This window comes from Pithys albifrons, chromosome 6 (assembly GCF_047495875.1).
Source record: "Pithys albifrons albifrons isolate INPA30051 chromosome 6, PitAlb_v1, whole genome shotgun sequence".
NCBI lineage: Eukaryota > Metazoa > Chordata > Aves > Passeriformes > Thamnophilidae > Pithys > Pithys albifrons.
In genome coordinates this window covers 22844800-22867470 of record NC_092463.1, presented here as the reverse complement: position 1 = coordinate 22867470, position 22671 = coordinate 22844800, and the positions used below count along the sequence as shown (strand labels likewise).

The 22671-nt window shown below is 41.3% G+C and overlaps 3 protein-coding genes across 3 annotated transcripts in view; 2 read left to right on the top strand and 1 right to left on the bottom strand.

Moving 5' to 3' along the window:
- The first annotated feature begins 5 nt into the window (after positions 1-5).
- SLIRP (SRA stem-loop interacting RNA binding protein) lies at positions 6-3927 on the top strand. The gene is made up of 4 exons (XM_071557754.1): positions 6-142; positions 279-337; positions 1877-1984; positions 3803-3927. The coding sequence occupies exons 1-4, from the start codon at positions 49-51 to the stop codon at positions 3860-3862; spliced, it is 321 nt and encodes a 106-aa protein (XP_071413855.1). The 5' UTR covers positions 6-48; the 3' UTR covers positions 3863-3927.
- A 397-nt stretch (positions 3928-4324) lies between these two features.
- Positions 4325-21232, bottom strand: SNW1 (SNW domain containing 1). Its single transcript, XM_071557745.1, has 14 exons — positions 21150-21232; positions 19937-20090; positions 18097-18258; positions 12429-12524; positions 12237-12343; positions 11326-11430; positions 11157-11226; positions 10323-10388; positions 8946-9062; positions 8456-8597; positions 6781-6877; positions 5846-5963; positions 4696-4859; positions 4325-4619 (listed from the first exon to the last, which is right to left on the bottom strand). The coding sequence occupies exons 1-14, from the start codon at positions 21161-21163 to the stop codon at positions 4415-4417; spliced, it is 1617 nt and encodes a 538-aa protein (XP_071413846.1). The 5' UTR covers positions 21164-21232; the 3' UTR covers positions 4325-4414.
- Positions 20580-22671, top strand: part of ADCK1 (aarF domain containing kinase 1) — an 88752-nt gene continuing 86660 nt past the window's right edge. Inside the window, exon 1 of the mRNA XM_071557750.1 lies at positions 20580-20836. The gene's annotated coding sequence lies outside the window, so the exon portion shown is untranslated. The remainder of the gene's footprint in view (positions 20837-22671) is intronic.

The window sequence follows — 22671 nt, the reverse complement described above, 5'->3', positions numbered from 1 at the left end:
TTTCCTTCCCTCCCTCCCTCCTTCCCTCCCGCCCGCCGCAGCTCCGACATGGCGGCCGCCAGCGCAGCGAGGACAGTCGGGCGCCGCTCCCGGCACCTCTTTGACTTCTTCGTGGCCGAGATTCCATGGACGGTGTCGAGCAGTGAGTCTCTCCCCCGCCACCGCTCCCCTCACCGGGGCCGGGGCTGGGGCCGGCGGGGTCGGGCGGCCCCTCCGCGTGTGCCGCCACAGGCGCGGGTCGGGCCAGGGCCAGGGTAACCAGGTGCGTTTCTCCACAGAGGAGCTGAAGGAGTACTTCTCGCAGTTCGGGGCGGTGCAGAGGTGCCAGCTGCCCTTCGTAAGTACCCGCCCAGTCTCCGGACCGCTGTTCGTGTCTTTTCGGTGAGGCGGAGGAGCCGCCGGCGGGTTCTGCGGCCGAGGCCCTGCCATGGGGCAGGTTCCTCCCCTCCTCGGAGCTGCTGCCTGGAGGCCTCTTCTTGTACTGTAGTCTGGTTTTCAGTGCTCTCCACCTCGGTCCCTTCTCTCAGCGGGTGCCACCATTTGTCTGCGAGCTCTAGGCCCCGTTGAAGCTTAGTGGCTTCCACTAGCTTTCAGAGTTTTATAAAGCACGTCCCTCAGATCCTATTGATGTAGCCAGTTCTGAGTAATTAACATAAAAGAGCTGTGAATTTTATGTTGTCATTCTTCTGACAGAGATTTAAATTTTTATCTACCCGGTCTCAGTGGCCAAAAACCGAAAGGTGTGGGTATGAACTTACATCTTTTCTTGCGGAGGGTTCAGATCCCACCCAGAGTGTGAGGTCAGCATAGAAACCAGAACCTCTGCAGGTGCTGCCAAGCTGTCAGCTCCTCGTGCCTCTAACATTTAGGTTATTTATCTTCTGAATATGTAGGTCAGGGATCATACTGTCTAGTGCAGTTTCTCAGACACGAACAGTCAAAAGTGTTCCTATACAGGCAAGTTGGAGGCCATCGCTGAAGCAGAGGTTCTTCTGCCCGCTTGTGTTTCTCCATGTGAAATAGTGGTTTGTTACATTAAGTTCAGTACGGAGTGAACTTCAGTTAGTGAGCTGATGGGCTCACTATTAGTTGAGGACTAATTTGGAAATGGAAAAAGATAGTTTGAAACAGGCTGGTTATTCTGAACACTTGAAGTTTAGGTGCCTGCCAGCCACGCTGTTGTTCCCCAGGTCCAGGACAGACTGCAAAGACTGGCAGCTCACCACAAACCCTGCTCCAGTACTTAGTGATGCATGTGTATGTTTGGATTCAGTGATTACTTTAGGAGCATCATTAATGCTTAAAACTGCCAGAGATAAAAAATTCTGTCAGCAGTGTAGGACAGACTAATTTAGACATTACTGTGATGCTGAAACCAGGAAGTACCTTGTAGGTGGAAACTTCACTGGTGGTGAAAGTGCTGCCAGTCATGCCTGATGATCAGAGTGGCAGATTGAACCTGACTGAACTCTGGAGTCTGCTTTCTTAAGTCTCTTAAGCACCTGCTTTATCTTGCTGAATGCTTTTCAAGTACTACAGCCATTTAAATGACAGTTCTGTTGTCACTGGCTTATTAGTAGGTAAATACTGCAGTTTGAAACCCCTGTATCTATGCGTTATTCCAGGCTTCAACTATAGCTTAAAATCTTGTATTTTTTTATTATTGCTAGAGTCAAATTGAGAGAAAGGGATGCAGAACAGCTAGGCCCCCATATGCTGTCAATGACAGGAAATGTGAAAAAAGTTCCTGAAACAGCAAGTGTGCCAATTCCTCTGATTATTTCTGATCCTTAAATTCAATATTCATATGAAGTTTTAACAGCCTATGTTAATATTTCTTACAGTAATAGCACTTTATTTTTTAACTGGTAATTAGGACAGAGATACAGGCTTTCACAGACGTTATTGCTGGATTAAATTCTCGACTCCACAAGATGTTCAGAACGTGTTACAGAAGGACTCCCACATACTTGAAGGTTCCAAGGTAATGTGCTAATTCCTTTAATGAAGTAATGAGTTGATTCTCTAATTCTCTAATTCCGCCTGTGATTTGTAACAGTAACATGAAAATATTACCATACTAATTCAACGTGTGATTAAGGATTTTGCCACTCAGCATGCTTTTAATGTTTTTTAAATCATTGGCACTTCTGTTTATTCCCTCAACTCAAGTTGTCAGGGTCCAAGATGATAGAGATACCACAAACATCACAGTCCAGAGACCAAAAACTGCTATGCTGAAAGAATGTGAATACAGTCAAACTGTTTGGAATCTGCTATGCAGTTAATTTGTAATACAGGTTTCTGCAGATGGATTCCAACATCTAATCTGGATGTTGGTTGGTGAGGGGAACGTGACATCGTAATGCTAACGTGTGAACTTCGGTGAAATTTATTTTTCTTCAACTGTCATTTCATACAGGAGAAATCAACTGCCTGCTTTCATGTGTTCAAGATTAAAAAAACCTCCACTAAAGCTAATTTAAAGTTCTCTCCATCTTTAACATTTTAAATGTTAGTGAAGAAAAAAATACAGCACTTTGGCAATCTCCATGGATGGCATCAAGACACTGCATGTGGTCTAGTGCAAGTGTGTCAGGAACTGGAGAGTTAGAGCCAGACAACTGTATCCTCTGGCTTCACTGCACCAAAGAAACAGAGCAAGGAAATGGCCATTCCACTGCTTTCCAGACATTTAGTATGCAGTGGTGTTGAGAGATAAAGAAAAAAGAACAGGGAGTCAGTGGCTGCCCAAAGCTGTTGATTTATTAACAGGTCTCATGTCAAAATTGTTAGAAACTTCATCTAGTATGTTCCCTAAACAGGGGATTTTCTTACAGACTTAAGTGTGCTCCAGCTGATCTCGCCACTCAGAGCTGGTAGTACAGAGTGAAGCCACGAGCGAGAAGCAGGCTGGTGTACCAGACACAATCAGTTCATGCTTTCAATAATTAATAATTCTGCTTCAATATCCTTTTGACAACTAGTTTCTCTATTTTGAGACTTGGAATGCTAGGAGATGGTAAGAGTAAAATCAATTGGTAGGAGACTTCAGGGATGTAGTATGTTCATTGTGAGAAAGTATTTTGCTTGACATGGTTCATACCACTGCACAGGCCTTCACTGGTTGTGGTTACTTCAGTACCTACTCCCAAGAACTGACCTGTGAGTTACAACTGTGGTACAAAAATGGAAACAGAAATTAGGACTCCTTAAACTGTTGACAGGACAGGCACTAGGCTGATCCGTCATAAATTATGCTGAACTAGAATGGTATCTGTATGAGATTATTAAAATAAGTACTAGAAATAGCATAGATGACTATTTAGTGTCAATTTCCCATAAATTATTTTGATGCTTTTTATTCTTGAAGCTGTGAAATAGCCACATCCACTTAACTGCCTGGGCTTGAAACACTATACTCTCACAAGAGGTGAGACTTTGTAGTGAAATAAAAAGCTGAAGGCAGGCAGTAGTTAGGTTAATTTCATCAAAAATGCAAGCTTCTCTAGAATACAGGAGCACTTCTCCCACTTTGTTCTAGGCTAGGTTTAGACAGTTACTTTCTATTAGTTCCACTTGAAAGAACAAGCTCTGAAGATGCATGTTGCTGATACAACCAGCATTGCTGTGCACAGTATATTCAACTTCCCTGTCAGGACAGCCCTCCCTCTTCTGGGGCTCATGAAGCTGAACCAGTTACAAAGGTGTCTTCTGCTTTCCATATCGGCGTTCTGGATGATCAGAAATGAAAAATGCCAAAGCTTGCCTAGCTAATCTGAGTAATTTCCATTGTTTTCAGCTCACTCTCAAACAGCAGACCCGCAGAAAACGCAGTCAAAGAAGGACTCCAAGGGAGTGACTGGTGGAAGGAGGCTTTATTTCACTAAATGTAAAGAAAGTAAAATAAAGATTACTGAGAAACTATGAATGAGTACTTGTTCTAAAACAAAATCCAGCTGTTTCTCCTCCCTTGTTCAAATAAACTATATTGCCACACTAAAGAAACACTGAATCATAAACACCCCAGCATCTGGTACAGCATAAGACAGTAATTATATACAGCAGGAAAGCTTTTAACAGATTAAGTCAAACCTTTAGCTACCTACAAAAACTAAAGCTGTAGGAAGGGGGCTACATTCTTATCCTGAGATGCTGGGCAAGAGAATCAGCGAAGTCAGAGAACTTGCTAAAGATAACTAATTCCCTTAAGAAACGTTTCAAAGTGGTCTCTGTTGCTCCTCTCTCCCAGGACAGCTGTCCTATGTAGAACTGGTGTGTGTATATATCCCTCAAGGGTTGTGAACAGCTGTGTTACAATGCCATCCTCCTATACACCTCTGATATTAAAAATCCTTTTGCATGAAGTCCAAGCTTGCAGTCCATTTCCCACCCTCTCCAGGAGCAGAGGCGTTCAGTCCTTCCTCCTCTTTTTGCTCTCATGCTCATGTTCTTTGGGGCGGCTGCTGTCTGTGGGCCGTTTAGAACCACCGTGTTGCTTGGCTTCTTCCAGAAACTTGTCCAAACCAAATGGATCCTCCTCAAATTGAACCGGTCCATCTCTGCCCCTCCCTCTGGTGTTACGATCCGAGTTAGAAAATTCTTTGTCAGGAACAAACCTGTGGGAGAAGGTGATACTCAGGTGATTAAATTCAGAGTAGTAATTAAGAATATTTCTTCACTTTATTTTCTTACCTGTTGGTCTTTATTCGAGCTTCTAGATCATCACCGTACATGTCCTTATCCACATTTTTACTTGGCCTGTAGATGTTTTGGGCCATATCCTTTCCACTTCTCCAAGGCTGGTCATAAACATTATAAATTTCATCCTCTCCTCCAGCAAAGCCACTGTCCATACCCTGTGAAGAACAGCAGAACATCACAAATGAGTCTGCAGAACTTCAGCTAACTTACATCACATCAAAATACATTGATGGTGTTACTCAGAAATGGTACTGTGTGAGTTACTATTGATTTCAAATTATTCCAAGCACTTAATCATGATGTAAGTGGGTTTGGGTCTGGGATTAAGTCTGGAGAATGTGACATTACAAGCCTAAGTTCTGTGCTTCCAGAAGGCAAGAGGAAGGATTACAGCCATCCATATTTCAGAATAATGGATCATTTCAGGCCACACTGCAAGTACAGCTGTCTAATGGCTAAGTACAGCCATAGAGAAATGTGTATTATTCGGAATTTCTGGAAAACATGATTTAAGCTGATTGATCCAAGTCACACAGAGGCTTATATAAACTGTGAAAGTAGAAGTGCCAGCTTGTTCCTTTTTTGTTCATCAGCTTTCCCTTCCGCCTGCAAATCTTTCACTGGAGACATGCAAAAGAATGATTGACAAACTGTGGTCTATTCAGGGACTCTCCGAAGCCTAATCTACTGTTTCATCTCTGAACAGGATAAAGTTCAGGGAAAATAAATATTGCCGTTAACTATTTATGTCTTCAGAAGCATTATTAAAAGAAGCAATAATGGGAATAGAAAGTATTTACTTGCTTCTCTCTGAAAGCAATTTCCCTATTCAGCCTACATTGTGCAAGAGAAGAAAATGGGGTCACTGCAGCCTGAAGGCAAAATAACTTCTTTCTCCCCACTCCCCAGTGAGAAAAATCACAACACTTTAATACAGTTATACATCAGAATATTCCATTTTTTTTTTGCATAGACCATGGATAAAGGTAACAGTTTCCTAACCAGTTATGTACAGACTTCTTTCAGAGTGTATCCACACCAACCATGAAAACAGGCCCCCTTTAGTACTCTAGCCATATCAACTAAGGAAGGATGAGCATGTTCTCATAGAAAGCTACACAGCTGTGAAAAGGTATTTTACCTTGCTCTGGTTGAACAGCCTCTGGTCATACTGGATTTCATTGGATGGCCTGGGGTTGGGTACCCCTAGGGCAATAACTTCACTGATATCTCTGTTCTCATTTCTCTGCAGCTTTGACCTGAATTAAAAAATTAAAGTTTTAATAGGTCAGTAAACCACACTTGTTGACATGCTCAATTACAACCTGATCTGTATTAGTTGTTAACGATTTGCCTCCGGAGCCAGATTTTGACTGTTGCCCTTCCTTACTAGGTAACATTTGAAATTTGTCTCCTGGCAAAGAAAACATTTGGAAAAGTTATGTTCAGGGGGGCATGACATTTAAATTTGCTTTCCACTATCTGCAATTTACATCAGGCTGACTTTGTCTGAAATGTCATATTTGTTTTTGCAAGAGCAACTGTAGTTATATTCTGGGAAGGCTGAGCAATCCAATTTTAAGATATTTGAGATTTTAAGCCTCCAGAAACCACTTGTGCTCAGAACTCTCACTGGCTTCAGCAAACAAGATACTTCAGCCTACATTCATAAATCTAAGCTTATTTCAAATGAATAACTTCAAGAAACAGGCACCATTGATACTCTGGGCTCACTGAAGTTACAGGATCCAGGTTTCAACCTTTGCTGTCAACACTTTAATTAAATCTGAATATACTGAAGTTCGGTTAAAGACAAACCCACCCAAAATGAACGTACCACACCCCCCTTTCCCATTCATGTGGAAAATTCTACATTTTGAAGAGAGTACTGCAGTATTTTCATTAACACAGTAATACCTTTCCATACAATGAACAAACTGTGCTTCATACCAGTGACCATCTCCACAAGGTACAATTCAGGCACTCCCATCAAGCAAAAGAAAGCCCAATATAAGTTTCCCTAGTGGTGAAGCCAGTGTCAGTACAGGAATAAAGCAGCTTTTTCTTGTGACTCACCTTTTGTCAGGGGCTGCCCGGGAAAGGTTTCTGTCGTGCTGTCTCTCTTTGCGCCGATCATGTCTGATTTCGTCTCTTTCTCTGGCTTCTCCATCCTCTGAACAAATGCAAGATTGCTCATTACAGACAAATATTTGAATTTTTAATTAATTATGCCACAGACATTAGCATAGTAATTCTATTCAGTATTCTTTTACAGAAAAGTGGTGACCCTTAGCCCTGTTTAAAATGTTATGCTTTAAACAACACATGGAACACCACAGATTTCTTATGCCACAAGCAATTGACTGTCCTTGACAAGAATCAAAGCAGGTATGTCCCAAAAACTGTATTCCCAACTTTTAAGAGCTTAGAATACTTGTCCGTCTAGGAATTAATATCCTAAACCACAGATAATTATAATTTTAAATGCAAAAATACTGTTCAAACATGCAGGGATTTAAGTGCTTTGAAGAACATTCTGTAATGCAGTCTCAGAAAAACACTGAGTTTGGAAGGGAGTCTAGTTCACAACCTGCTGAAAGCAGGAGCACTGCTGAATTCAAACCAGGTTCCTCAGGGGTTTTCACACTCTGGTGGGGAAAACTTGCAAGGATAGAGACTGCCAGACTTCCTAGGCAACCTATTTCACTGTTGAAAAAGAGTTCTGATGATCTTGTAGGGATCAATAAGAGATGATCTTGTGGGAAAGCTCCCATTAGTTGGCCCCAAAGCAACATCTTCTCCTGGCAGAACAGGCTTCATTCTCTCAGCATCTCCTGAATAGGCAGATACTCACACCCTTTGTCCATTCTGATGGCCTTGCCCTGAACTGACTCCCATTTATCAGTCTGTATTGTACCTAGAGGCCCAGAACTGCACAGAGTATTCCAGATGCAGCCTAACAGGTCACCAGTACAAGGAAATTATTACTTCCCTTGACCTACTGGTTATTTACTCTTGCAGATGCAGCTTTATGTGCCCATAGCATTACTGTTGCCAGGGCACGCTGCTGCTTTACACTCAGCATATTGTCCACTAGGATGCCTGGGCTCTTTGCAACAGAGTGGCCCTCCAGCTGGCCAGCCCCAGCCTGCTGGGAAGAGGTTAGTACATCCTAGCTGCAGGGTTTGGCATTACATGGCCATATCCACATTCTAGAGACACCATAACTGCTCTCCAAGTTCATCATCTTGTTCTATGAAGTGTAATTTCAATCTAAACACAATGGTTACAATTTAGGTTAGCAGGGTTTTTTTGGGCCTAGTGGCCAGTAGAACTACAGTTCTAGTTACAAAACTAATTACAACAGGGCAAGAGTCAGACTTTCACATTTGAAAACTTCAAGATGGTTTAGTTCTTCTAAACAAAGTTGCTCTTCACCTGCAACAAGCTTCTTCTTAAAAAATAGTTTAGAACCTTCCATGAAAGCCATCACTTGCACTGATGCATTAATAACTGAAATGCTCAATTGTCCTAAACCAGTATATGCTGACATACTGCTGTGAGGGTCAAACCTGGATCCCGTCAAGCCATCCAGTCAGTTAACCAATTGAGTGAAGACACCAATAGATGCCATGCTTTGAAATGTCAGCTGGTATTTACATACTGCAAGTTCTAAGGTTATTGCTCCAACCAAACTCACACTTGAGAATGTTAAAAAAAGCCATAGCATCTTGATAATAAAGAGATATACCTTTTTCAACATGGGTTTTGATCCCTGCTCTTCTCTCCCTGGCTTTCTGAGCCATTTCTCGGAGCTTTTCCTCATGTTTCTCCTTTTCTTTCTGAGCCATCTTCCTCTCCACCTGGGCACGCATCTCTACTGCCTCACGAGCCTGCACAAATAAGACACAATTAAAAAGAGAGAAAGCCAAGCACCTGGGATACAAGAAGATCTTCTGTCATGAAGCTAGCCAGTAAACACAACAGAAGTTAAGTCAAAAATGGGAAGCTTACAGCCAGACAGTTAGAGCTGAGAGACAAGACCCATGACTTCCAATATCTTAACCCACACTGAGCCTCTGATCCAGAGACAGTGGGGATAGCACCTTAAGTTTTACGTTAGCCAAGAAGCAGGACAAAGCAAAAAGCTAGAGCCTATTCACAGTTGATTTCCCCATGGAAATATACATACCAAGAATGTAAAACTATATGGAACAAAACAGTCTCAACAAACATCTGACCTTTCTGTCAGCAATATAGAGCGCCTCGGCAAGCTTGGCGAAGTTTTCATTGATATGAACAGTCTGCAGTCCTCTGCCATCTGCAGCCAGACGCTTATCTAATGGAATGGTGTAACCCTACAGTGGAAACAGAGGCAATTAATCACAGAAATATTATTTGTAATAACAAGCATTATTTATTGTGTAAGGAAACAAAAACACATACAAAACTCACAGACCATCATTAACAGGCCTCAGTGGATTTCCTTTGTACTTCAGGTTCTTACCAGATAATAGTAACCTTCACTCCAGTTCCACACTTTCTAAATCTGAATCAGTTTCCCTTAAAGTCTCATTTAGGACAAAAGACAGTTTTTGACCAATAAAGCCCATTTTTTGCTTTGTCTTAAAAACTAGAGATAACAGCTTTTTCAGTCACTAAGCTGTTTTACCATTTTTTCCTTAAAAATCATTAAACTGTTTTTATATCTGTTTAGAGGTTAGATGATTTAAGAAGAGAAAGGGGCAAGGCTGCAGCAAAAGTAAGACACATTAAATGCTAGTTTTGCTTTCCAACGCTGAAACCTAAAATTATTTATAGATGTTATTTTAAGATTCTTTAGTGAGCTCTACAAGATTTTTGCTTTGGTTTTAGCATCTGTAACCTAAAATTTGATCTCCTAATTAGCATCAGGCCCAGTTAGACAGCTGTGTTGGGGTAGAAAAAAAAATAGCATCCAAACATGCAGCTTTCCCTCCCTCCATTTGAAGAGGCTGCCTCAGGACAACAGCTTGACAGATTTAAGAATTATTACACTAGTTACTGCAGCAAATTAATAAATAAATTCTCCCCCTCTTTGGACATAAACTTAATGCCTGATAAACATCAAAAGAACAGGACATACCTACTCAAACAATGAGCAAAAATAGTGAAGCTGACCAGTGATGAAGATCAATTAATGAAAGAATGCAACAAGGAAAACTTTCCAGACACGTATTAAAAAGAACTGCAGTATTAAAAAGAAACATGCCTGGGTCTCTGGTATCCTTCTCTTTTTCAGTTTAGATGGCTTTACTTTGTGAACTCCAGAGATTTTGGTTTCAGACTGCACTACTACAGGGATTTTTACTATTGCCATTTATTCCTCTCAAAATTTATAATCTCTGCTGTGATGTAACACATTCTCCCTCAGTTCTCTACTCCTCTCAATTTGACAACCCTTATACCTCAAACAGAAAAAAAAATGAGCTGTAAAATAATGTGTTCTCCATACTGGAAGCAGCCAGTTTACCTGAGTCTAGAGGTTTAAAACCCGTATTATTCAAGCTTAAATCATTCAAAGTTGTTTCCCAGCAGGGTGCAACATTAGAAAGATAAAATTACAACAACATAATTACCTTTGCATTTTTCCAGTTTGAAATGCATGGAGGAATTTTCCACTCTTGCTGCTCTTTCACAGTCATCTGATTTAAAAAAAGAAGCAGAGTCATCTTCAGGTTCATAGCAAAAGGAAATATTTTCTTTCTCCCAGGCAACTATGAAACTATTGAAATGAATTGGAGTAGGAAGTCCAGGACTCCACAAAACCCCAACTATTCTTAGCAGCAAAAAGATGACAGAATCAAGGATGGGTTTGGTAGGAAGGGACTCTAAACCCATCTAGTTCCAATCTCCCTGCCATGGGGTTTATTTCTGCATTGTACCTTTGCCAACACTGAATAAAGTCACGCCAGCTCTTCAGCCATCCTCTTAAGCTGTCACCAAACAGGCTGTAACTCACAGCCAGCTTGTTCACATCTCCACATTGAGCAGCCCTTCAAGTGGCAGCAAACTGATGACCCACCACTACACTGATCTCTCAGAAGGAGCTAATAACCTTCATGACACAAGTGAGTGCTATTAAGAATTAGCTAAACAGTGTTGTCTAAAAGCAATATAAGCACAGCAAGGCTAAAGCCTCAGTCCTTATCCATGCCATGAATGAATTCAGCAATGCAGGCCCTGCATAAAATATATGAGACATCTACTTCACCTTTGACAAGACACATAAGAACTGCCCAAATGAAAAAATTAAAAACTAAGAAAAAGGCTGCACCAGGCACCAAGTTGATCACTTAACATCCCATCAAAAGAACAGTAAGGAGGAGGTGCACAGAAATGAACCAGATCAAAGCAGAATTTGTGAACCCACTTAAGTACACAAAACTGAGATCAGCCATGACACTTCATACCTTTCTGCTGGGAGAGTGCATTACAGGGGCTGGAGGAGAAGGTGGTCCTCGTGGAATCTTTTTGTTAATTCTGAGCAATTAAGAAAACAATTACAATTACAGTCAGCATGTTGCATAGAAATACACTTCAGAATCTTCTATTTGGTATGAACAAGTGTTGAAAAGTTACTTGAATCTTGGAGGCTCCATAGGGTCCTTCTGCATTTCCACCATCCGAATAACTCTCTGTTTTGCTCCAGAGTTGAATGCAACGCCTTGCTGAGATGGTGTGTATCTGAATAAAACACAGTGCTCAGTTTTCTGCACACAGCTGGATACTCCTTTCCCACCTCCATTGTTCCTCAGTCCACTGCTCTGGCTACATTTTCATTTTACCCACACCAGTTTAAGATTTCTCCACTGTTAACATCAGCAGCAGGGAACTGCACAGAGGATACTGGACTGACTGCAGAGACTCAGTTACACCAGACAGAAGGTTACACTCTCCTGTTTCAACCTAGATTCTGAAGTAGAAGAAAAACTAGTACAGTACACACAGCCTGTCACAATACTCTCTACCTGGGTATGTGAAGCCCTGGGTGACTTCTTACTAAGAACCTCTTCATATACTTTTTTCCAGAATTCACCTCAGGCCAAATCTAACACTGCTATGAAATTTTTTCTGTGCTTGAAACAGAAACATTATAAATGAGTATCAGCCTCCTTGTAATTCCAATTCTTTCCAATTGCTCAGTTGCTGTGAAGGAAGAACTGTGTTACAGGCCTTGTCTTGGCTTGAGACTTGCAGTAAATACTCTGGTTTTGGGGCAGCATCATTAAAAGTGATTCCCGACAAATCTGTATTTTGTTGCTAAAACAACAACCGCTCCACAAAGTGCCACAACTCGTGACATGTTAGAAGATATATTTCTACATGCTTCAAATTAGGTGATCATTAGTGAGTTAATTAAAAATACTTAAGGCAGTTTCATATTCCTTACCAAAAAAACATGAATTCAAGAGGAATTTCTGTTCTCAGAAATTCAAGAAATATGCCAATTTTAATCAGTTTTATGTATGACAGACACCAGCACTACATACCGAATGTACTGAGCAGGAGCCAGTTTGTCAGCAGCTCGAACGGGCATGGCTGCTGCAACTTTCTGGGAGACTGATTTCTCCAGAGCTGCTCTTGTCTTCTCTGTTATCTGAAGAAAAACCACCACATTGTGCATCCCATTGTATATGCAAAACAAAGCATACCATGACCAGGCACAGGAGTGCAGACAATACCTCTCTAATTGCCTCCTCATCTGGTCTTTGCAGTTCAGGATCATCCACATTCATGACCTCTTTTGGCACAAGATCTGTGTATTTGCTGTAAATAACCTGAAAGACATTAGATTTTACTAGTGCTGGTGAACAGGAACACAGACATATATCCAAGGAAATGTTTCAGGCTTAGACTATACTTTAGATATTAATTAAAATTCATATACAACTTTAAATGCATTACAATCACATATTGTTCAATTACCCCCCCTAGAACAAGAATATACTCTGGATCCCATTTTACAGATCGAGTAGCCGAATAAGCAATTTAATTAAATATAATTATAGAAATTACTCTCAGAACTGGCATTAGATGCCCGTTTCCTGCTTTCCATTCCTAGTATTTTTCTTTTTAGCATCCACAAGACACAGAAAATTCCACACATTTTTACTTCTGTTCTCAGGAATTACTCAAGAATCTAATATAAGTATTTTCCAGCATCTGGGTTATTAAATTTTATTTACTATTTTCTTAAAAAAACAAATACTAGAGAAATCTGTTCTTGACACTTTCCCATCTACAGGTACTTGAGTCTTCACCCAACATGCTGTTGGCAGCTTGAAGACCCAATTTTAAGTATAGGGAAAATAACACTATAGATGGCTACAGGGAAGAATTTGTTGTATTGCATGGATGTTTCACATGTGTCCAACAGCACAGGAGGTTTTAGTTCAAAGGGTTAAAAGCCCTTAGAACTATTATTTCAAGTTTATTATACAGTGCATGTCCAACATAAAATTGACCTTTAGCCTCAGCATTAGCCACATGAGAGCCACTTTCTGCTTCTCAGCCTTCACTCCTAAAATTTTAATCTCTTGAATTAGTATGAATAATATTCTAGCTTCTCAGATGCTGGATGAAGGACATCTGAAGAACAGTGTTCCTCTAAGGTAATTAAATCTAAGTCCCAGTGTCTTGCTGCATGAAGAACAAAGTATGCTGAAAGGGCTTTAGAGCATCCCAGAAGACAAAAAGAGAAAATAAAGGTCCAAGAGATGCTCTAAAAACTACTGTACACTGAGGTACAAATGAGCTACATGAACTATTTAAATTCTGAAGTGTTGCATGCAAATGGCAAGTGGTATTATTATGGGAGAAATCCATAATAGAGGTTAAATTAGCCTCAAAATACAAATATTCCTGTTGCCATCGAAAACATTATACACTGGCATGTTTTAATTTTAGTCCTTTTTTGAGGTGATATAGAGAGGCAAATAAACAAGTTACACTTTTTTTCTTGTTTTCTCTAGACATTTATCTCATTTTACCAGTAATGTTGAGACATTTTATTAATCTAAGATAAAACAAGAGACTCAGATTGTTCAATATTGTACTACACCAATCCACCACCATTTTTCAATCTATGAAATTCAAAAGGAAGCATCAGCCTGTGTTTCAGATATTTCACTTTGATTGCTACTGAAGAGCAGAATTTCCTTCTAGGCAGAAAGATAAAGCTCAAGTTTTGGTACAGCTACATGATTCCCTGGCTGGGGCAGCCTTAAGAGGCAGCAATTAGAAATCTGCATGCCACTGCCTTAAGAAAGAGAACTCTCACCTAACTCATTGTCTAAGATACTGTACCTCATGGCAGGATTTAGACATCCATGGCATTCAGAGTTTCATGAGACACTTGATAGATGCAATGTCTGAATACAAATGTCTTAATTTGCTACACATAAATCCCTCTGCTTGACATATTTTGTTCTATATATCCCAACCAGACCCGTACAGTGCTCATCAATCCTATGTGGAAATCGAGAATCCACTATCAAGCAGTGCAGAATGAATTTCTTCCTTGTCAAAGAAGTTTCTCCTCATGAAGCATTTAACATTTTAGAGGTCATTAAAATTACCTGGTTATAAGCCTTCTGCACACACCAGAGAAAAGACTGGTGATAAACTCTCAAACAAAGCTCTACTACAAAGGCAAATATGTCATGAGTAAAGAACACTTTTGATTGTTTTAGTTATGTTCTCTTGACCTGTTGCATCGCTGTGACAGGGGTTCCTTCAACAATGGAACTACTATCTCTTGTAAATGTCACAATTGAATTGACAATCTTGAGGAAAAACCCTGTAGCTAAGATTTGTGATTCTTTTTTTCGTCTTTAGCATCTAAACCACAGCCTTGGGCCACCACAAAGAAATCCAACTCATGCACGGAAAGTGATCCTTGCCAGAAAAAAGTAATAGATGTAAGAGGTCCATTCTTCAATTTTACTCTCTTCTGTCTTCATAAAACCACAGATTGCAATCACATGTCCTTATTTTCCTAATAAGGGGACAAACATCAGTCTCATCAAAATGTATCAATATTGATGCATTATTTTAGCCTGCCTTTTAGTACTATGAGTAGAGAAAGTCCTGGGAGAATTCACAGCAGCACAAGTGCCATTCACAGAGCCAGTGCTGGAAATCCTTCACTGACAACCATACAGAACTCCATCCTCGGATCCATAAGGTCTTGCATCCAGGGCTGTCAATGTTATCCAGCACTTTATGTCAACAGACTTTCCGCCAGCCCAAACCAGGAGACTTGTCAGACTATCACACCTATGTCAGATTTTTCAAGGAAAATTCTCTGAAGCAACTATTTTTCAAATATGTAAGGGAACAGATGCAAGAGATGAAACCACTGCAACAGCAGAAACTGCTGACAAGTCATCTAAAGATAAAGGCTGGGTGATGGAACTGCTGCCTCTACAAGAAGGCAGAATACTGAATTCAACTTAAAAAAAAATCCATAAGCTGTAGCAAAAGCAAAATTTGCTTCTCAACTCAAACCAAACAAGTAGCTCATGGAATAAGATTGGAAACTCCATCTGATTTCTGACGGACTGCGAAGTATCTGTTTCTTTCAGCTCTAAGTATTAAGACTGAAGAAATATTTGAATTATGGCTGCAGCTCTCCGGAAAATGAAACTTCTCTATCTACTCCTACTGACACTGTACTATCAGAAGTTCTTAAAGAAAATATTCCACATTATTCAGCTCAACACAGATGAGTGAAGAATTGCTCCCTATGACATTTCTGCCAATACTTTCTCCTGCAAGCAAATCAAGCAAAAGCAGTTCTGCTGCTTCCAGTGAAATTGTTTCAGGTATCTGTTGCAGCCCAGAGAGCAAACAGTATCCTGGGCTGCATCACAAGCAGTGTGGGCAGCAGGAAGAGGGAGGTGAGTCAGCCCCCTCCACTCCGCTCTGGTGAGACCCCAGAGTGCTGCACCCAGGTCTGGGGCCACAAACCCAAAGATGATGTTGACCTGTTGGAAAGAGTCCAGAGGAGGCCACTCAGTTGATGAAAGGGCTGGAACACCTCCCTGTCAGGACAGGCTGAAAGTTGGGGTTCTTCAGCCTGAAGAACAGAAGGCTCCAGGGAGACCCAACAGCAGCCTCCCAGTACCTAAAGAGGGCTACAGGAAGGATGGAGAGGGACTTTTCACAAGGGCATGTAGGGAGAGGACAAGGGGGAAAGGCTTTAAGGTGAAGGAGAGTAGGTTTAGATTAGATATTAGGAAGAAATTATTGACTGTGAGGGTGGTGAGGCACTGATGAGATTGCCCAGAGAATTCGTGGATACCCCATCCCTGGAAGTGTTCAAGGCCAGGAGGGATGAGACTCTGAGCAACTTGGTCTGGCAGAAGGTGTCTCAAACCAAACCATTCTATGAGTCTATGGTCTAATATTGCCTCAGTTTTACTCCCCCTTGACTCACAATACTTAACCTTTACTCTCAGCATTTACATCCAGAGAGATGTAATCAGGATCAGGCTGACCCAGAAAGGCTGGATTAGGTCAGGAAACCCTAATTCTACAGTTTGACAGATCTTCATGAGTCCAATATGACAAATGATAACAGCTTAAATTTAACTCCACCTTTCTAAGTATTTTCCTAACTCTGAACCAAATAAGGCACAGCAAAAGACTACAGTCACTTTTGCCTCAAGCCTACTATAATATCTGGTTATTTTTCAAACATACTTAGATTCCAATCTGAACAGTTCTATTACATGCAAATTAAAAATGACCCTACAAGGAAATAAAGATGTATTTGACAAATTGTAAAAATGGGACTGTAACTATGCTAATTTTTTTTCTTATTATTTGACCTTCAGCTTCCCCAAAATTGGTATGATTATTACTTCTTGTCTACTTATCCATTTCAAATTATTTTTATGCTTTGGAAAAAGTAACATTTCTATTTTAGTATGAAGTATCAAATATTTAGCCACAAAATTCTTCAAATTTAATTAATATTTTAGCACCTTCCTCTTCACAAATAATTCCACACATTAGACAAAGTCTGATGGAATTTCAATAAAAGTCCCCTCCATAAAAATATTGCCCCTGCTATTGTTTGTTTAGTCTGACTACTTTCTTCCACATGACAGCATGGAGTCCAATTTGTACTCATCTTTTTCCAAGGCACTGCAGTAACATGAGGCACAGGATGAGGATATACAAGATGTGACACACCTTTGAGTATTAGTTAAAAATGAAATCCCACTGACTACAGAATCAATTTAAAACAACAAACAAATTTATCTGTTAAAAACAAATGTTTCCCCTGTTATTCTTAGAATGCTAAACCTATTTTTTCATTTGAGAGGTTAAAGTTTGTATCTTGGTTTTCTCCCTTCCTCAACTGCAGTAAGACATGGGGCATGTTATATACTCATAAGCTTTGCAAGGCATCCGAAATTAAACCCCGAAAAGTCAAATTATTTTGAAAACAACGAGTCATATGTATTAACTAAAACACTCTCTTTAGTTAACACTATTTAGATTTTCCTCAGGTTACTGTATTTTTTACAGGACATGCTTGCTGGAACAAGCAGCTGGTCATACACTGGTCATGCCTCAGCAGGTGTTTAGCCCCCAATATCTGCTTAAGAGAAGTCTAATGGTCCACTTGGTTACACTTGAAGAGGCAGATGTAAATACTCCTCAAAGCAGCCTTAGGAGACCCAGGTGCCTGGTCTCCTCAATACTAGTTAGGACCTTAAGTGTCATCTCTTAGTTTTTAGAAACACTGCTGTCTGCAGGAAATGGAGGTTGGTTCCCATTAGACTGAATGGGAATCTTGTCATCACTGAACTCAGTGCAAAATTCCAGAGTGTAACCACTGGCAAATACTTTCTGTTGGAATTAAACAATAACAAAAATAGTAACAAAAAATCCAGTAACAATAACAAAAAAGAGCACCAAACAACACTGAAAACAGCCAGAAGGTTCATATGTTAAATCAGTAAGACATAAGGTGCAATACTCTGAAAGCTGAACTGTGTTTCCTGTCTTTTTTTTTGCCCTCTCTCCTTTAATGCTGAACTAAGCTTCAGACCTGTTTTCAGATTCTTGCCTTCACTGGAAAGCCCTCTAATAAAAATTGCTAAGCCATCAAGTAATTCTGTGTAGAGACTCTCACCATTTCTGCCTTATCTTTCAATTACATTACAGAGAAGATCACAATTTCTATCTGACATTATTTCAGTTCTTAAAGTTTAAGAGAAGAAGATGCAATCCCCTTGGCTAATGCCAGACCAATGAGTTTAAGTACCTGCAACGTGTACATAGAACTTTTCCCAGTGTACATCATGCCAGCTGACACGTGTGAAGAAATCCTACCTTGTCCTTTGACTGTCCTTGTCGAGCAATTGCATCATATTTTATTTTTCCTTCTGCATCTACCTGAACAGCCAAAGCATTGGACATTTTCTTCTTTCGGCCCATATCCAATGGATATTGAGCCACATGGATTTCTGGGAAAGCACCCCCATCTCCAAAATCCTGCAGGAAAAAAAAAGTGGTGAACATCTAAAAAACAACAATAACAAAAAAAGTTACAACATTTGCATGGATGGGAAATGGAGTGAGAGAGCAGATTGATTTGAACAAAAAGAAATATAGCAAAAATGCTCCAGTAGTTTTATTATTTTCACTGGTATCAGAGCAGTGAATGAGAAAACTCTGACTTATTAAAAGACAGTGAAACACAGACATCTTGCAGTAATTATTCCCTGAAGAAGGCAGGAACAGCTATCCCTGACTAGAATGTGCCTGCAAAACTATGCTACAGACAATACAAAATTAAGTATTTAATTCACAAGTGAGTTACTAATTTAAAAATTTACTTTCTGCCATAAAGCAACTGTGGATACTAAAATTAAAAGAGCAGCATTTTTCATGAAGATTTCGACTGGTTATTTGTTGCTTTTCACACCTAACAAAGTGAAGAAGTTAAAAAGATATTGCATTCCTTGGCTTTACAATGGTACAAATGTCAAGTGTTTATTTTGACATGTAAATACACTGAAAACTGGGCCAGCACCCAACAGCCCAACATTCTTATACTTCCTCTCTCCTACAGTGTGTTGCTTTAAAAGCATTTAATAACCAGAAAACCAAAAGACCTCTTAAGACAGACCATCCCATCTCAGTAACACAGAGGATGTGCACAGTACTGGTACTATTCACAAACCAACTTCAGGCTATGGTTTTAAATGTCATTCTTTGGAGGAAGAATTTGCTTAAAGCAGCACGAGCATCTCCCCCTTTCTCTGTTGCAATAGCACTGCTTATGAGGAGTAACAAAACAGATCAAAGAAAACCAATGTGTGTCTTGGGCAGATCCATCTCCCTCCATGCTCACCACGTGACCAAGGAGCCACCACCACTATGACAAACAGTGGAGTGAGGCTGGAAATGACTGAGCAGAACAGTTCCTTCCAAACAGGGACACCTTTGTGGCATCTACAAATGCTCTTCAACACAGTTTCAGTTATTTAAAGTTTACCCTGGGATGTGTCACATTCAACAGTCAGTTGTTAAAGTACCAATGTCAGTCATTCCTTCATTTATTTTTCTGCATAATTCTTGATCTATTAAGATCAGGTTTTGTTTTCTCCAACCATGGCACTCCAGGATCACTGGACAAAGGTTATGCTTTGAAAGCATTTACTGCTCTTGAATTTGCATTTGTTTATGAAGCAAAAAAAAGTAACAGTCTTCCTGGGATGTGTATCAATTTGTGGCCCAGTGATGCTGGAAACTCTTCCTAAACCTTCACCTCCTGACTTCTTAAAAAATGCTTTTACTAACATTTATAAAGAACAAGCACTAAAATAGTAACTTTAGTAATCAAAGTATAGGAAAGGAACCCTACACTGGGTACAATTTTTAACATCATATACTCAAGTAAAATGCTGAACCCACTTTTTCCAGTAAACCACTGGAACAATTATTTGAAATACATGGATCACCATGAACAGTGTTGGATCCATCTTTACAAAAATGGGACTCAAACATAAGTGAGGATAACACTGTTACAAGCTCAGGAAATGATGGTATTTGGGAACAATGTATGATCATACATGAAATACTGTGCTCAGAGTTTATTTCTACTCCAGAAAATATACTTTTCCCCCATTCACAGACACACTTCTGCAGTATGAACGTAAGTATTTACCTCGAGCACCCGAGGTATCCATCCCTTCCGGTAACCGTATGGGGGAGGTTCCCTTCGTGATGAGACCAGAGCAGTCTGCCTGGATCTCTGAGCTCTTGCTCTTTCCTCTAGTTCTAGCTGGTCTTGGGACAGCTGGGTTGGAGCTGGCAAAAAACTGCATGTCCACAGACAGACACCAAAAGAGAAAGAAAGTTAATTCTGATAACTTCACTCAGTGACACTCAACTGTGTGTGAAGCAACTTCTTTCTAAGTTACAGCTTGCTCTATAATCACTCTCTATAGATTAAGAAACAATTTACGGAACTGGAGCATTACACTCATACACCTGGGAGCAGTAACTTCTGATATTATAGGGGCGAAAGCAACGTGTACTTTCTCAGCTTTCTGCAAAAGTGCTGTAAAAACTAATGCTGAATTCGTCCACACACATTGTGTTTGAACAGGAGCGTGACAATGCCTGTTCTCCAACAGGAATGTCACATCCACTATGTGCTCTTTCCACCCCTACGGAGAAGGAAAAAAAATGCATGCCCAGACCCAATGACTCGCCCTTCCTTTTTCTCAAAGCAAACACCCTCAAACAGATCTGTCAACAACCTCCCCTCAATGCGTCACACCTCCCGGCCTAACACAAGAGGTCGGACCCCAATTCCTTGACTTCCCGTTTTTCAGCTCGTCTAGTCTAAGGAGGCCTTTTGCGCATTTGATAAGGAAGCGCCCCGAGAAACTCGGAATTCCGAGGCAGCCACTGGAGCCGCACTGCCCAGGGCCGCGAGGGACTCAGCGACTCCCAACAAAGACCGCTCGCCCTCTGCGACGGTGGGGGAACCTCGACAAAACCGCAGGGACTCGACTGAGGCGGAGGAGTTCCTTCCTCCCGCAAGGAACACGAGAAGAAGGTAAGGCCCTGGCAGTGTCAAACACCCGCTCCCGCCAGGGCAGGGCAGGACAAGACAAGGCAGGGAAAGGCAGCGCAGGGCAGGGCAGTGAGGCTTCCCCAGGCCCGACCGGCCCTCGTTGCCCTCCCCGAGGTTCCGGGGCGGCCGGCAGGCCCAGGGCCCACGGCCCAGGAGAGGCCGCGGCCCCTCCCGCCGGCGGAGCCCCGCAGCGCGTTGGGAAAGCCCCGACCCGGGCGGTGAGCGCGTTGGGAAAGCCCTGGGCCGGGCGGTGGGCGCGGCACCCCCAAGGCCCGGCCGGGCTCGCCGGACCCACCTGGTGAGCGCCATCTTCGGCCTTCCCGTCTGCTGCGCTCCCGGCCCTGCGGGTAGCAGTGCGCACGCGCCGCAAGCGCAGCGCAGCCCTGGGAGCTGTAGTCCTGTGGCGTCACGCCCGGCGCGCCGGCGCACTCGGGCGCGCCGCAAGGCATCCTGGGAGGTGTAGTTCCAAGGATCTCAGCGTGTCCCGTTCGGCCCCCCTGAGCTGCGCCGTCTCCAGCAAGTTCTGTGACTTCACATTCATCCACATGAAGCTGTCGAAGTGAAAAGCAGAAAATATAGAGCAAATGGACTGGAATAAAAATTCTTGTTTTGATATCTGATACTTAGAAATAATAGAATTGGGACATGGGAGAGAAGGGAGGAAGTGAGATGGAAAGTGGCATAGAATATATTGATTTATAATAAAAACTTCTATATTAAATACCAGGAGTTGTATTGCCTATGTTAAATGGACATCTATATGTTCCATAGAAGCTTTTCGTTACATCAAGTCAAGAGATGAACTCTTTATAGTATGATTAAAAGTTGGAACGTGGAAGAATACTTCTCAGGGAATTGTAATAGATGGGAAGCAGGTGGAGCTTTATATGGGCAACCTGCTCTTTGGGTTGAAAGGGCAGTGTATGCCACCATATGTAACCAAAGACATTCAGTTATTAATTAGAAACAGCTATTGTTTCATCACATCTAGTGAATCAAAGAGAAAAAGGTCTCACTGGGCCAGGCGCAGTTCATTTAGAAGGGAAACAGAAGCCACTTAGAGAAGAAAAGTGTAGAAGAATTAAAGAAACAAACACTGTCTATTGGAAATTAGAAAATTGTACTGTAAGGGGCAAGAAGACAATAAGGCAGAGTAAATGTCTGTCTTGCAGTCTTCTAGTCAGTTTGTCTGTTTTATCATCTAATCTGCAGGGGAGACTAGTCTTGCAGGCTAAATTAATCTGCTGCTATTTCTAGTACAGAGGAAATTTAGAGGAAGGTAAGGGCAGTCCTGTTGCAGTCTCTCTACCCAATCTCATCACCTCTAGTGGGTATCAGACTTTGGGTTAGCATTGTGGTGACAGCAGCTCTGTCATCACCTCTGTGAATGACAGAGACAGCTGGCCTCTTATGAGCACTTTAGACAAAGCTAAAGAGAGAAGAGTTTGACACATACCATTTATCAATAATATTCCTGAGTAAAACTCATCTGTCATCTCTTCTACCCATTTCTGTCAGTCATTTAGTAATGGAATTGCTGTTTTCACAACTGGCAATAGTGCCTCCTGGTTCAGGACCTTCTGCTCCCCATCAAAAGTTGCCAGGGCTTCTGTCTCTGTGGAAAAAATACATTTTCCCCCTCCTACTTTAATGTTTCTTCTTCTTCTTCCTTTGATGGGATGCATTTAATCCTCTATGGCAAATATACAACTTTGCAACAGAGTTTATATGACAGGCACAGTACAAATTTACTGTTTAGAAGGTGAAATTGTAGGTGCACAATCTGCTTCAGCCCCTGCACTGAGATGCTCCTTTTG

Coding starts and splice junctions, on each gene's coding strand:
- SLIRP (XM_071557754.1), top strand. CDS start 49: ATGGCGGCCGCCAGCGCAGCGAGGACAGTCGGGCGCCGCTCCCGGCAC. Junction 143..278: donor TCCATGGACGGTGTCGAGCA/GTGAGTCTCTCC, acceptor GTTTCTCCACAG/AGGAGCTGAAGGAGTACTTC. Junction 338..1,876: donor AGAGGTGCCAGCTGCCCTTC/GTAAGTACCCGC, acceptor ACTGGTAATTAG/GACAGAGATACAGGCTTTCA.
- SNW1 (XM_071557745.1), bottom strand. Junction 8,598..8,945: donor TCTATATTGCTGACAGAAAG/GTCAGATGTTTG, acceptor TTATTTGTGCAG/GCTCGTGAGGCAGTAGAGAT. Junction 4,620..4,695: donor GCTCGAATAAAGACCAACAG/GTAAGAAAATAA, acceptor CTTCTCCCACAG/GTTTGTTCCTGACAAAGAAT.